This window comes from Egretta garzetta, unplaced genomic scaffold (genome assembly GCF_000687185.1).
Source record: "Egretta garzetta isolate BGI_Z169 unplaced genomic scaffold, ASM68718v1 scaffold353, whole genome shotgun sequence".
Taxonomy (NCBI): Eukaryota; Metazoa; Chordata; class Aves; order Pelecaniformes; family Ardeidae; genus Egretta; species Egretta garzetta.
The window spans coordinates 131,095-146,520 of NW_009259307.1; the positions used below are offsets into that span (position 1 = coordinate 131,095).

Genomic DNA, 15,426 nt, shown 5'->3' on the forward strand with positions numbered 1-15,426 from the left:
TGGGGGGGGGGAACCTATTATCACTTTTGTTATAATTGCTGGTATAATATGTATTACATTTATTAAGACAAAGCAAATAAACCCTTTCAAAGAAGTGTATTTGCACTCAAAATTGAACACACATTCCAGTGGAAAACAGACCTTTTAGGTACCAAAATATCTCTGCACCAAATATAAACCAACTTGAGGAGGAGTGGAAAATACTTGAAAATTTTAATAGAAGCAATAAATTGTAAATTCCGTACTCTTACTAAATGAATACTTGACATTGCTTATGACAGAACCCCTTGACTGAGAAACAGCTTCATAGAACAGAAACTAGCTGTCTTCTGACAAACAAGAAAGCCTACATTTGCCGAATAACATATGTCACATTTGTCCATTTTTTCCTTATTTCCCTTTTTTAGATAAAGTTCCTTTTGTGCTGAAAAATACAGCCATTTTCCCCTCCCGACGACTCCTTTGTTTGCTACTTTTACCAGTTCCTCTTTACATTGCCTGGGTAACACCCTGAGTTTCCTCTAACTCTTCAAGGACTGAGGAATAACTTCGTGAAAAATAATCAGCTAGCAGTCTGGAAAAACAGTCCTAATAAACTGTATGTTTATGACTGCTGCTCAGTCTCTCTTTTTTTTGCTTTAATCACAAGTCCCTATATGCTGCCCTGCATTATCTACCAATTAATTATGCTACTTCTAATCTGTACCAAGTCAGGTCTACATAAGCCCTCCTCATATGATACAGCCTCAGGAGCCATCTCTGGCTCAGCAAGTCACCTCTGCCTGCTTAACCACACTGGCAGCAGTTCCTTGCGTCCTACCATGAGTGCTGAGCACCCTTAGGCAGCGACGGTGCTGAGCTTCTTTCTCATATAAAGTGCCACTTCCTTCTCCTTGGAGAATGACTATGTTCATGGTTGACAGGAACAGAGGGTAATTCTGAGAAAAAATCATTAAGAATACATCTTCTGCTTCAAGGTATCCAAAAGTAGTACTGCTCTCTTTAATGAGGCAAATAATGGCATCTGCCTTCTCACTGCTATAGGCACACACTGGTCGTTAGCATTAGTAGGAGACAAGGAGCTGTACAGATACCGTATTATTACTATGCATGCAGGATTCTCTCCCTTTATTACTCTAAACCAGAGATTTCTGACTGGTTACAAGGAAATTCGTGTACTCTCTACTTTGTGCCACAATGCTTTGAAGGAGAGGGAAAAAGCCTGATGAAGAAGATGCCGAACTGTAATTCCATTAAATAACTTGAAGCAGAATGTCATAGTCAACTACATACTTAAAAACTGAAAGCAGGCTCACATTTGTAAACAAATCATTCCTTCAGGCTTTGTTTCAAAGACTGCTCTAGGCTTTCTGTTTATCAGAGGCAAATGGCAAAGTGATCAGTCCTGCATCACAACATTTTGTAATACTCAAAAGCAGAACTCCAGTGAGAAAAATCTAAGACAGCTACAACTCAATGCATCATTGTAGCATGGTTTTTTTTCGTGGTTTTATTTCCCCACCAGCTTTTCTCATGGGAAGACTGAAGTTTGTCCAATGTACCATAAAAACATAAATAAAACTTCAGCTGGGTATATTACACAGTGCCATTAAGAAGGAATAACCTCCCTGCACTGACGCAGAAAGCAGAGGTAGGTAGAAAACCGCAAATTGCCCAAAACTATCTTGGGGAAATTAGTTTAATACTGAGCATGCTTAGCAGCTTTCTTAAATCCTAAAAGAAAGTTGCTAGCTATGACAGGAAAGCTAATCCTTGTTAATTGTACATACTGAGATTGCACCATGATCCAGTACTTGGTCAGGATAAAAACTGCTAACCAAGCCCTAACTGAAGAGATTACATCTAGACCAGCAAGGATGTTAGCTGGTCAGCCCCTGTGGCAGATCTCCTGGCTAAGGGGCAAGGTCTTTTGTTTTGACACAAGACATGGAGAGAGCTCACATCTGCAAACGCTGGTGCAAGGTCTGCTGTGTTCGAGAGCGTGTCCTGTTGTACTGCTGAATTGAAAGTAGGCAAAGCTGGACTGCAGACACTACAGTGCCAATCTGATTTTGTAAGATAAGGATGTGCAGGATAATCACACAACTGACAACATGTACTGCATTTTAGGTTATTTCATTGACTACATCACAACAGGAGAGTACACAAGTCCAACCATACAATCAAAGTGTAGATCTACTAAAAACCTTATTTATTTTAGAATTCTTGTGGAATATTTTTACAGGAAAATATCATAGAATTACTCATAGCTTTTCTCTACAATTAATTTATGGAGAGTAAAGAGTATTTGAAAGGTTTTATTTACAGTAAATCTGAACTCTTTATCCAGATAACTCTGCAGTTCTCCTCTGCTAACTGATGCTAATACACAGTAGTTCTGTAGTCCTATTCGATGCTTAAAGCAAATGAAAAAAACCCCAGTACTCTATAACCTTATTTCTAGCAAAGCTAAAGCTTCGTAAAAGATCATGGAATACAATGTCAACAACCTCTGTCAACAAACTGGATAAGACTGACAGAAGTTGAATTGAAGGAGCTCTATTTCTACTGATGTGTATTCATTAGAAATTTTATTTCCTAAACCTTGTGTAGATGATTTTGGAACAACTTGTGATGTTCTGTAACTAAAATTTCATCTTTGTTACACCCCAAACCATACCTTATTCCAAATTTTTATAGCAAACCATCAGACCTATGGAAGATGCCACATCAGTGAGATTTATTTCAGCTTAATGAAAAGGGAAGCTGCAAATATCACTTTGATCAAGTAACTCTAAGTCATTTTACTTCTTATGAAAATGCTGTTGGTCGGATTTTAATAGGAGGTAAAATCCTACTGCCTCAAGATTGCTTGTAAAATAACTTTATCTTTTTGGACAACGTGCAGTTTAAACAGAACCACATATCTGCACGAGTAAGTTTATCAAATTTATATAGACACTGTGCAGTCCAGGATTCCAAATTACTCCAAAGAAAATTCAAGATACTTGAGTTCACAGCAGTTACCCTTCTTGACAAAAACAGATAAAGAAAGGGCTATTCTGCAGTGCAACACATGGTAAAGAGATCTGCAAGCAGGCAAGACAACAAAACACAGCACACTTCAGGGGTACAAGGTAGAGTACAGACACACACAGATGATCTCCCAGCAAGATTTACTGGCATAAGCATGGTATCGGACAGTCACGGCTAAAGTGTATTCAAACACAACTCAAATGACGTTCAAGCTAACTCACAGGCATCTGCACAACTTTTCTTGAGACTTTCCTGTTTTTATCCTTCCTGGGTTAAAATTAGACAAGCTCTAATCATAGAAACTAATTTCAGAAAATGGTCATTTCGAATGAATTTAAAGCATTCAGCATGGTATATTAAGAATAAAGATCAACTTACAAGTAGGTCCCTTATACCAGCACATCACAATTTTCTGCAGCTGTTTTAGGCTACAGCCAAGTTACAATAAGTATTTCCTAACCTGATCTTAATGTAGTGTGGTTTATGGCACGGGCTAGGGCCTAAGCAAGTTTTAACACCCAGTTTAGTTTTGGAGCATGACAAAAAATTCAAAGTATACTGTAACATTTTTGCTGTTTATACTTTCTATTTTGTGATAATACATATAGTAACAAATCCTATGGGCACATGGCACCCATCCTTCACTGGAGAGGTTCAAGACTGAGCTAGAGAGACACTTGCCCCTTCTGATTTTAGTTTTGCAGAGCCCCCTTCCAGTGCACACATTGTCAGATTTCTAGCAAAACGGTGGGGAATCCTCTATATATACAACCTTTACCTGCTAGAATAGAGCATAGGTTGATCACATTGATAACGCTCATCTACATTCAAGGAGGAAGAAGAAATTGTGGTTGCTAAGGAGGCTGCTTCAAACAGAGATGGAGTGCTTGGCACTAGATCCGGCCGGTGTCGTGAACCTAGTACTGCATACAGAAAAATAAACAACAACATTACAAACTTAATTTCAAATCAAATCCAAGAATCTTTATGCAAGTGTATGTAGGCACATAGTGCTCTTGAAGCTTTATAGTATGTTTGAATTGATGAGATTGTAATATTCATGTACCTATACCCGCATGTTTTTGAGTTACAGGGTGAATTTTAGCTGCCAACCAGTTCATTCAGCAGAATACAGAGCAACCCTGAGGTCAAATATTAAACTGTGGTATGAATATTCGATGAATTCTTCTAAGTTCTGGGACTGGTCTCACACTATCAAGGCCCAGTTTTCAGACTGGATTAGGTGGTTGGTTCTCCTTTGAGCCTGGCTGCAGATGAGCTCTGAAAGGGGCAAAGTCTGTATCTCTTAAAAAAGACTCCAGGAACAATGAACTGAGCTTCAAAACACTTTGACATGTTCGTTTAAAAGTCAGTGAAAAGAATAGCACTGTCTCTGGCCTTAATTTGCTTCCTGGGCTGGATGAAATTTTTTAGGTTCTCCTGAAATCCAAAAGATTAACATCATACTATAACCTTGATTCTAACTTCCTCTTGCTCCTGAACATCCATTCTGCCAAATATGACTAACAACTCTCCCCATGAGAATAACCTGACTGAGGTTTTGAAAGATCAGACAGATTGGAAGCTTTCTAGAAAGCTTCTATTAGACTTCTAGAGCTTATGCTACATTTCTTTAAAATGTCTTTGAAAGACATTACCTTCTTCATCAAGGCTGGCATAGCTTTGTCCTTCAGCAAGAATGCCACGCTTTTCATCCTTCCACTCATGGCTAGCTGCACACACTATTTCTTGTGATGTTGCCTTCAGGGCTGTGATGGAATTACACCGTTTCTTTGAAGGTGAAGACTTTAAAGCTGCATTAGAACATAGGTGTTGAATGATTTTGTCTTATCTCCCTGCACATCTTTAACAGCATATAGAAAAGCAAGCCATCTATAATGCTAGAATCTCTGGATACAGACAAAAACACATCCCGATACAAACCCACTTACCAAATACTGTATTAAAACTAGAGCCAAAGGCATTGTTATTTCACCTCTGAGTGAAGTACTTTTGTTTTTTTCTGGGGTTTCTTACTGCTCGTAGAACAAAAAAATCAAGTCAGTTAACCAACTTTGACATCATTAAGTTACAAATCTCCTATGCAGTATCAATGCACGTAATCAGAGACAGAATGATACAGAAAAAAAAAGACGACAGGAAAACTGAGAAGATGTTTGGAGTATTCTCTGAGAGGTTATGATCATTTCCTCGAGCTGTGAACTACTGCTATGTAACGAAGTACGTGCTACTGCAGAAATTTCCACTTTAGTGATACATGCCAAACATCTCCTTTGGATAAAATAAGCACTTCCAAAATGTTGATAGCTTGTACACTCAGGTATGAGCATCCTTTTTATAATTCTTACCAGGGCCTGCCTACTTGCCATGGCATTTTGGGTGAAACTCTAGGATCTGACCATTGCCACTACTACTGAATCATGACCCCCATTTATAGTTCTTCTTCAGAAGGATGCCAGCCGTTTTTCAGTTGCCAGCTGCTGGCCATGCCCCATGCATTGGCTGCAAGGTTACTCCAGACATACTGCAATAGTTCATATTGTGCTCTACTACAAAACTCAAGTTGAAAGCATCAAAGCCACTTGGCTAAAGACTGAAGAAAATGAGATGCATAGCTCCAGGATATTGTTAAAAATAATTTTATAGATAGCTGCTGAGCTAGCCTCTGCCCAAGGCTGAATCTGCTTATTATGTTTTTATTGTTATTTATGGAGGCTTGTTCTGTGCACTAGGGGAAGAAGCACACATTCAGAACAGGGCTTAAGAGTTTAAACTGAAATGTGTAACTTGAAGTTTAGAAACAATGTTCCTGAAGGCAGGAATACTCCCTATTCTTTATTTTACAAATGAATGATAATACATTTGAACAATTAATCCATATTAAAGTAGATTAATAGTCTTGTATGCAGAACAGATCAGTAACAGTGGTTAAGACAGGTTAATAGCTGGAAAAATGAGACAGACAAATTAGGATTAGAGAGAAAATTAGGCATGATTTCCTTAATTGCACATTATAGTTTTGAAATAGTAGTCTAGTTTTGTGTCTTATGGTGACATAAATCTAGCAGTCAGAATTCAAAAGAACAGGAAAACCAAAACAGATTCAGATGTTCAGGGAACTTCTATGGCTGCATAGCACATTTATTTTGTCCAACAGATGGAAGTATCAAGTTCTCTACTCACTCTCTACCAGTGCAGAGGAGTTCCTTTGAGTATTGTCTCAGACAACAGAGCTCCCACCAGTTCTCTGGCAAAATTATTCCAGGGTTTAAACGATCTGAGTCTCAGAAGGCTCCTTCCCCATTTCAGCTGAATTTTGCTTCATATTTTGTCATATTACATCAGGATCTTTTATTTTTATATTAATCATCCTTTTCTGAAGGATTTAACATTTAACACCTTTTATTTATGCTAGTATTCGTAGTCATTCTTGTTTCACTGAAGTCTCATTCAGTTGTATCCTTCATTTCTATTTTCTTCTACCTCTATCCACATAGACTCATTTCTTGCTCCAGATAACAACACGCCTTCTATCAGTTTGATACAATGCCATATGCTCAATACACCTTCTGTAGTATTTGAACCAAATGTCCATTCCACATTTTAACATTCAACTCCAAACCAAACACAGTTCCATGAGTAGGATTATCAAACTGCTAACTAGGATCCATTTTAGAGTATTCATTCCTCTATAAACTACCCAGTTCTAGCCAGTCAATTTATATTTATTTGTCAAGAACTCTGCTTTATAAAAAGCCTGGACACTTACAAAACAGTCTCCTAGAAGCTAAGGAGAAACATCCCTTCTCCTTTCTGCTGGGGGGGCGGGGAAAAAAAAAAAAAAAAAAAAAAAAAGAGTGCAATTTCAGCACCTCCACAGATTTAAAAAATACTGGTCTTCAGACAAAATGTTGAATAACAAGGGCCAGTACAGTCTGAAAGATAATGACTTTCAGTGGTAGAAATTTTAGTGAACATAAAACCTGATCTGAACTTTTGATGGAAGAAGCCTGTAAGAAGATGAGTCTCTGGCAATGTAAGTGCTACATGATGTTGAAGAAATGATTCTTTTGTTGCCAAGACAGGAGCGTTATAAAGTAGTGATTATAAAAATATTTAAGAGAGGAAAAAGTCACAATTTTCTCACCTTGAAATTTCTTGAAAACTCTTGTACTCATAAACTTCAAAAATCTGTCTGCATAAAAACTTGGTCGATGAACTGAAACAGTATCCTACAAGATTGAAAAAGGTCTCAGTCATATTTTCCATTAAGTAAATCACAAGAAAATTGTCAAGAAATAAGCTGGACACCTCAGGTAAACTTCATATGATACACTTGAGGCACCACGTGGTGATGGTAGACTACAAATATACCAAAGCTAGCTCTTTCCTGGTCAAGTCAAAGTTCCATTAGCTAAAAAATCAGCAGTTCAAAAAAAAAATTTTTAAAAATCTACTTACCCCATCATAAACAAGAGCTTTCCAAGAATGTTCCAGCTTCTTCATCAACCTAAGCATAAAAAACAAAATCATAACTGCTTTATAAAACTTCCACATTTGTAAGTAATTTCAGAATAGCTCATTCAATAAAAAACTTGAAATTCAGCTTACCTGTAAGACTGGAGAATATCAATAATACCCATAAATAGAAGCAGCTTTTCTCCTTTATGGCTTTTAGCAGGAATACCTCCCATTCTGAGAGAAACAACAAAACATCTCTTTTAAGACATCTCTGATGATCCGTTAGCAGATGAACTGCACACACTTGCAAACCCAAAGAAATAGGCACAATGTTAAACCTAGATGCCACAGTGCAAAGTCAGTCAAATGTGAGTCACTTAGCATACAACTGATTTTAAATAGCAAGCCTAAAGTATCTGCGATCCAGTGGTAAATATCCATTACAAACAAGGAGTATTTTAGGATAACTTTTTAGATAGAAATGGAAATATTTGCATGATCTGAAAATTAGAAAAAGTATACACCAGTTTCTTACTAAGGAAAATAAATAATTTTGCCTAGCTAAAGGAGAATTTTGTCACTTTATTGATCACATGTAACAAAACTGTAGAGAGTATGGACATTACTCCAAGTATTAAAAGGCTGTTTGGTATATTTTTCACTAAAAATTAAGTATGTGCTTTTCCAGAATTTCTTTACAGACAGATTAATGACAGAAAAACTAACAGCATCAAGCTGAGAAGCCTGACTGTCCAGATCTCCACTTGGTTCAGAGTATTTACTCAGCCATGACCTTAAAGAACAAGATGCTCATCCTAAGACCCTCTCTTCCTACTCCACCACCTAGGAAAAAAGGTCCATTGCTTTTAGAACCAGAAACTGAAATCCCATTTTCAGTTTGTCAGCTTTTGTTGACATTAATGGACCCACTACAAAACCAGAAGAAAAAGAGATTAGAGATGCAACACATGCAATAGCTCCAAATCTTTTTTAACAGTTTGAGAAACAAGTAACACACACCTGAAACAGCTACCAGAGACATAGTTGAGAGTATATTCCCCATTCTGCTACTAAAGCACAGTAGTCCCTCCCCCGACAAAACAGGGCTACCATCTAATCAACCTTTTTTTGGGGGGGGGAAAGCTTTTTGTTATTGTAGGCACATAGGAAACCATTTAAGAACAAGTGGAGATTAAATTACTGTAAAACCCTGTTACTGTAAACTTCAGCTCAATTAACTGGTCAGACATTCGGAAGTGTTAAGTGGTTTACAAAACTATATTCTGTCAGCATTTCCTGTCTATTCAATCCAGTACAAGCAGCAGTTATGGCTACTGGGTATCCATTCTCATCCTCATGTTTGTATGGCCTTACCAGGAACCACAGCAGAAGACTGACCTAGGGGTCTTTTTTGTGAGACCTCACTTATTTTCATCCACCTCAGTGAGGTCTGCCACACTACCAGTTATGTCAATATGAGAGAATAGATAGTAGAAGGTGCCGAGGAAGGACTCCACCACTGCAATAAGCTTTCAGCAGTGGTATTACACTGCTCAGGATATGGGCAGCCCTACATTAGCTCTAATGATGTGGGAGCCCAGGGTGGGTTGCCACACATAATAACCACAGGGACTTTTCTTGGATGACCTATATAATCGGCTTTGGCCCAAATCAAAAACCAACACCCCCCAAAATTGCCAGTGCAACACCTCTGTCACCATACAAGAGCATTCACCATCTCCTCTATGAATGTGAATAATGCTGTAAAAACAGTAAAATTCGGGTCTGTCTCATTTATATTCTAGAGCTCTGAACATATGGAAACTCTATGAATGCTAAGTATCATGATTCTCCAATTTGTTTGCTGTGGGTTTAAGGACATGTTTCTGTATCATTAGTTGTATTTACCTAGATGGCTCCCAGGAGAACCAGGAGAAGAGTAAATCGTTAACTTGAAATTACACCCTCATTATAGTGAAGGACTGATTATATAGAATGAGAATGGTGAACATAATGTTCTCACTAACACTGAATGTATCTCAAAGGAAACTAGAATACCTACATACTTAAATTTCTACTGCAGAAAAATAAAAAGGAAAGCAGCAGTTCTTAATCTTAGGAAATGCTGTATGTGGATATGACAGCACTTCAGTGGTTGATGATACAGTTCTACTAATTAAAATAACCACTGTAGGAATATCCATTTCAATGGTAATAAATACTTTTTGCTTATGGCTCATCAAGCTGCTTCCAGTTAAAATTAGATTATACTTGGGACTCTTGTAATAGCTGTCTCATAACACCTCTTGTGCTTACATAAGTCACTCTGAACTAACCAAATTTGCCATCACATATTTAAAGATGATCAATCTACTAACCAACATTTTGATTTCCTGCTCTGCAGCAAATCCTGGTGGCCCAGCTTTCGCAGGGGGGCGGGGTGGGGAGGGGAGAAAGGCTTAATCTTTCAATTTCTGAGATGCAGCATACTCTTGAACGTTTTGCCTCTTAATACCAAATGGCACAGAATGAAGAAACAGAATGTGCAAGTTTTAATAGTAACCTTAAGAGCAGGTCATGGCACTTACGTGTTTGTTGTCTCTGTGGTGACAGAGTCCCCTGTCTTCCCAGGGCCCTGTATAGACTCCATGGCTGTGGAATAGAGAACTTTCTGCCCTCCAGGACGTTTCGCATCCGATGCACTCTGGGAACTCTCTCCCTCTTTTTCCTTCATGTTACTGTTCAGTATGTGGATTCCCAGGAGCAGACTGTAATCCATGATCTTAAAACTTTCTAGAACCTATCAACAAAGAAGAAATGGCTGCACTGAAACAATGACTACATACAATATGAATTACACAGCAGCATTTTGAAAACCTAAGTAAAAATAGGCCTTCAAAGCACAAGTTTTTCTTATTAGGAAGATGTGTGAAATTATAATTAAACAAAAATCTTTTACTACCCCCCATAAGTCAAAGTGCTAGTCATCTAATTAGCTCAATGCTCTTGTTACAAGTGGGAAAGAAAAATGCATAGCTGCAATGTAACCCGATGTTACTTTGTCACCAAGGAAGATATGTCCAGTCAGCATCTTTTTTATTTATAGCAAATAATCAGTTAATAGGTCCACCCCATATTTATGGACTACAGACATTTTTAAAGTAACTTCTAATGCATGTTCCAGACTTTACTGAGCATTTTTGCCTAGACTACTCTCTACTTCCCCTCCACCTCCTGTTTATAATTGAGAAAGCATTCTTGGAGAACTTTCAAAGGTCAAAAAAAAGCATTTGCTACCATTAACAGGTGATGGGTTTGCGTACAAAAAAAGTCAAGCATCTTTCTTTATTAGGCTAAATAGAGCCTACCTAAACTGCAAAGGCATGACTTAACCAACCAGCCTTCTCTTCCAGCTCTGCTAACCATTTTTGCCTCTGTCAGTAGGCAAGTTCCCTTTCTTCTTTCATGCACATTGTACTGTCACAAGTTTCCAGTCAGTAACATCATTATGAAGTCTGGCATACTGCCATTAAAAGGAAATACAGTTCAAGTCAATATGCAAATGTGAACTAAAACAAGCTGTAATAACATCTAGTAATATAACCAAACTGTTAGCAGACAGCAACTATGTTAAATATCTTTATAATAGCAGTGCTAAGTGGAGGGAGAAAAAACAGTAGCAACCAGCCAAGATATACCATGCCAGTCACCTCTCTGTTACCTCAAGCAGCTCAGCAATGATTCAAGGCATGTTTTGGCACACAGTACTCTAAGATAATGGTGTAATTTTTGGCACAGAATGAAGAGGCAGTAGTACATCCTCCTCTGCGAACAAGAACAAAATGTGATTTTGCAGAGATGAAAAATAAAGAGCAGTAACTCCAGGTATGTCGTTTTGATGAAGACTATCCAAGTATAAGTATTTTTACACAAAATACTGAGATGGCTTGTGAACTCTAAGACACATTTTGCAAATCCAAAATTATATTTGTTGGCAATCATCAGGAAAGGTCTAGTGGTCTGCAAAATTGTATCAGGAAGAAAACGGAGTCTACTACTTAACACATACCAGAGATAATTTTAACTCTAATGCCCAAGTACATAGGCAAAGAGGTAGGAAAGCTCTGTTCCACTCCATCTGTATCTCTTGTGCACTCAGTATATTAAGTAGAAGCCAAATGTACAATACAGCTGGATTATTTTCAATCTCTGGCATTTATCTTCCATGAGGAGCATAGTGTCTTAATTTTAGCACTGCTGTAAGCATTTGAAGTGAAGAAACAAAGCATAACGCACTGTAATCTAAGTGTAGAAAGGCATAGGAGGAGTTAGAAGACATGGTAGGTTTGATCTCACTCAGAGTAATCCTGCACAGAAGTGGGTTAGTTCAAATGGAACAAGAAAAAGGCTGCTAATGTATGGCCCTCAGTACTCCACAGCATCGTCTGATGACAGAACTCCCACGGGGTTTCACAACACAACAGAAAAGCATATTCTAAATCATAGAATCATAGAATCATAGAATCATAGAATCGCTTTGGTTGGAAAAGACCTTTAAGATCATCGAGTCCAACCTTTAACCTAACCCTGCCATCCCACCACTAAACCATGTCCCTAAGCACCTCATCTATCCTTCTTTTAAATACCTCCAAGGATGGGGACTCTACCACCTCCCTGGGCAGCCCATTCCAGAGCCTGACAACCCTTTCAGTGAAGAAGTTTTTCCTAATATCTAACCTAAACCTGCCCTGGCGCAGCTTCAAACCATTCCCCCTCGTCCTATCATCTGTTACCAGGGAGAAGAGGCCGACCCCCACCTCCCTACAGCCTCCTTTCAGGTAGCTGTAGAGGGCGATCAGGTCTCCCCTCAGCCTCCTCTTCTCCAGACTAAACAACCCCAGTTCCCTCAGCCGTTCCTCGTATGACTTGTGCTCCAGACCCCTCACCAGCTTGGTTGCTCTCCTCTGGACATGCTCCAGCAATGCAACATCCTTCTTGTAGTGAGGGGCCCAAAACTGAACACAGTATTCGAGGTGCGGCCTCACCAGCACCGAGTACAGGGGCACGATGACTTCCCTTGTCCTGCTGGTCACACTATTCCTGATACAGGCCAGGATGCCATTGGCCTTCTTGGCCACCTGGGCACACTGCTGGCTCATATTCAGCCATTGATAAAGATATTAAACAAGACTGGCCCTAGAACTGAGCCCTGGGGGAGACCGCTTGTGACCAGCCGCCAGCTGGATTTAGTTCCATTCACCACCACTCTCTGGGCTCGGTCACCCAGCCAGTTTTTAACCCAGCGAAGAGTACATCCATCTAGGCCATGAGCCGCCAGCTTCTCCAGGAGAATGCTATGGGAGACTGTGTCGAAGGCTTTGCTGAAGTCCAGGTATACAACATCCATAAATTACCATAAACAAGATGATAAAATTTTATTGTGCATTGTGTGGGAATGTTGGTTCATGAATCATGAATTGCAAAAATAGCACAAGCTAACAGGTACAAACTCATAGACACTTGGTGCCAAGTAAATTCTAGAATTTTCTTTACTGGTTGCTTATTACTACCCTTTACTCAGACTTTCTCAGAAAGAAATTACTATATAAGCTATTCATTAAAAATATGTAATCAGTGGATGTTTGCCACCAATACTGAAAGTAGATTCTGGGTAGGCTGAAAAAAAAAAAAAAAAAAAAAACCAACAAACAAAACCAATTAAACCTCTACAAAAATAAATACCTTAGTAGTACAGTCAGCAACACGGTTTATGCAAAGCCAGATTAGAATAGCTAGTCAGGCTTGGAAAAAAGCATTGCCAATTTTACTTTATGATTATAAATATAACTGCTGACAGCTCTGCCTTCAACCTATTCTTTAGTGTCTTTGAATTAGATTTCATTAGACATATTATGATATAACAGCAGTAACTACATAACCTACATCTATGATTGGATGTAGCCTCATGGAAAGCTGTGATATAATGTGCTGCTTCTTCCACAGGGACCTCTTATGTGACAAAATTAATCTTTCCGACTGCATCAGTTCACCAACCGTCACTTAAACCACACTACTTGTACTATACAATGGACTAAAAATCTCTTTGACTCTTTATTACTTTGCTCTAGGATCAATGAAAAACATCATAAAAACAAAAAGCTATGTTGTTATTCCAGTTCATCATGAAACTGAAACACCTGCACATCCGATGGATTAGCTGCAGTACATATTTCTACAAACAGCACATAGCATATGAACCCTTGTCCCCTGGATGCCCTATTCATGGTCCTGCTCAGAAGCAGGACTGCCCAGTCTACACAGTGTCTTCAGGATATCATAATATGACCTGCCTGCTGGTTGGGTATACAGTTCTGATTACCTCCCCTTAGAAATTTGACAACCAAAGCAGCCACTCCTAATGCAAATACACATCTTTTGACCAGATCTGAGCATGTTTTATTCCCCTGTTTGTTTCTAAGGAAAATTCTGATAAGAAATAATTAACCAGAATAACAAGGAAGCATGTCAAACATCAGCATCCAAGAAAAGCTTACTTTGTGTCAAACTCTTCAGTCAGTATTAAGACAGAAATTTTACTTCAGTGAGTGGGATTTCCAGATGAATATATCTGAAGGGTTCTTACATATGTATCATCATTAATATTTAAAATACCAAATAATGATTATTTTTAAATGCGTAAGTAATATTTTGCACACACACAGAGCTGTACAAATTAATCTGGTTCAGCATGGAAAAGATAACAGAATGCAGTACACCAAGCTATTTCTGAACATACAGCATCCTATGAGAACACAAAAAGGCATAAGCTTTTTCCTGGGTCGAGGCTTGCAAGTAGCTTTGATGATTTTAGATGGAACCGCTTTTGAGAAGCGGCAGCAAGGTTTTGCCTCAAAGGTACCAAAATGAGATCCTAATCTCATGAAAAAAACCTAGAAAAAAATCACAGTATTGAAAGGACTAGAGTTGTAGCAAAATGAGAAAGCCCTGTAAAATACCTGATGTCATCCATGTGAGATCACTAGAAATTGACAATAACTCCCAGAAATACAACCCTTGTGTAAAGTGAGAGAAATTCTATCTTTACTCATGTAACCACTCTGAAATGCACCTTGCTAGCAAAATGGCACTGTGAGATTTCAGCAAGAATATTCTTCTTTGTTAGCATACAGCATGATTAAGTGTTATATTCGATAATGACAAGTGAATGTTCAGTTCATTAACTCAACATTTAATTGTCATCTCATTTGCATTTATATATGCATTATTTCACTAGCTACATAGATTCTGTCAACATGATGTTGTCACTTGGTCACCAATAGCTGCTTGCAAGGCTTCAGCTGCTCTGACAACTTCCAGATGGCAAGCGTTGCTCATCCCCTTCTAGCCTTAAGCACTATTTTGCTTTCATACCACATAAAACCACCAGTGAAAAGGCATCACAATATAGGTTGTTTCGGAACATGGAAAAATAACTCCCTGAATCAGATTTTCTTTTCTCTGAGCTAATCAGATGTTAAAGCATTCTGTGAATCATCTTAGACATGGTTACACTCAACTATCTCAGCCAGTGACTAATAGAGCAAAGAAAGTATTTCTGCCATGGGATTTCACTTTTATTTTAGATGCAGCCAGCCCAAGCTGTGAACTGTCTGACAGAGAAGTCTGCATTCATGTTGCTAACCATGCAAAACAACTCAAGCCAGCAGGTCATCTTCATAAACAAATCAAGGAAAATGCTACTAAAAAAAGCATAATTTCACAAGCTTGTAACATGCAAAAACTAAAAGGATAACCATGCAAGCAAGCACTTCCTCTCCCACCAGCATTTTGGAAAAGGGACGCAGAAGCTAACATAACAGAAAGAAGACTGATTTTACACCAAATCAA

The 15,426-nt window shown here is 38.5% G+C and overlaps 1 protein-coding gene across 6 annotated transcripts in view; it reads right to left on the reverse strand.

Annotated features, from left to right (window-relative positions):
* PIP5K1B (phosphatidylinositol-4-phosphate 5-kinase type 1 beta) overlaps nt 1-15,426 on the reverse strand; it is a 108,562-nt gene that overhangs the window by 24,029 nt on the left and 69,107 nt on the right. For all 6 annotated transcript variants that reach the window (XM_035891712.1, XM_035891710.1, XM_035891707.1 and 3 more), the window contains 6 exons: nt 10,107-10,318; nt 7,669-7,752; nt 7,519-7,567; nt 7,205-7,289; nt 4,695-4,850; nt 3,815-3,959 (listed from right to left, as the gene is read on the reverse strand). In XM_035891712.1, the coding sequence (XP_035747605.1) occupies nt 3,815-3,959; nt 4,695-4,850; nt 7,205-7,289; nt 7,519-7,567; nt 7,669-7,752; nt 10,107-10,318 (731 nt within the window). The remainder of the gene's footprint in view (nt 1-3,814; nt 3,960-4,694; nt 4,851-7,204; nt 7,290-7,518; nt 7,568-7,668; nt 7,753-10,106; nt 10,319-15,426) is intronic.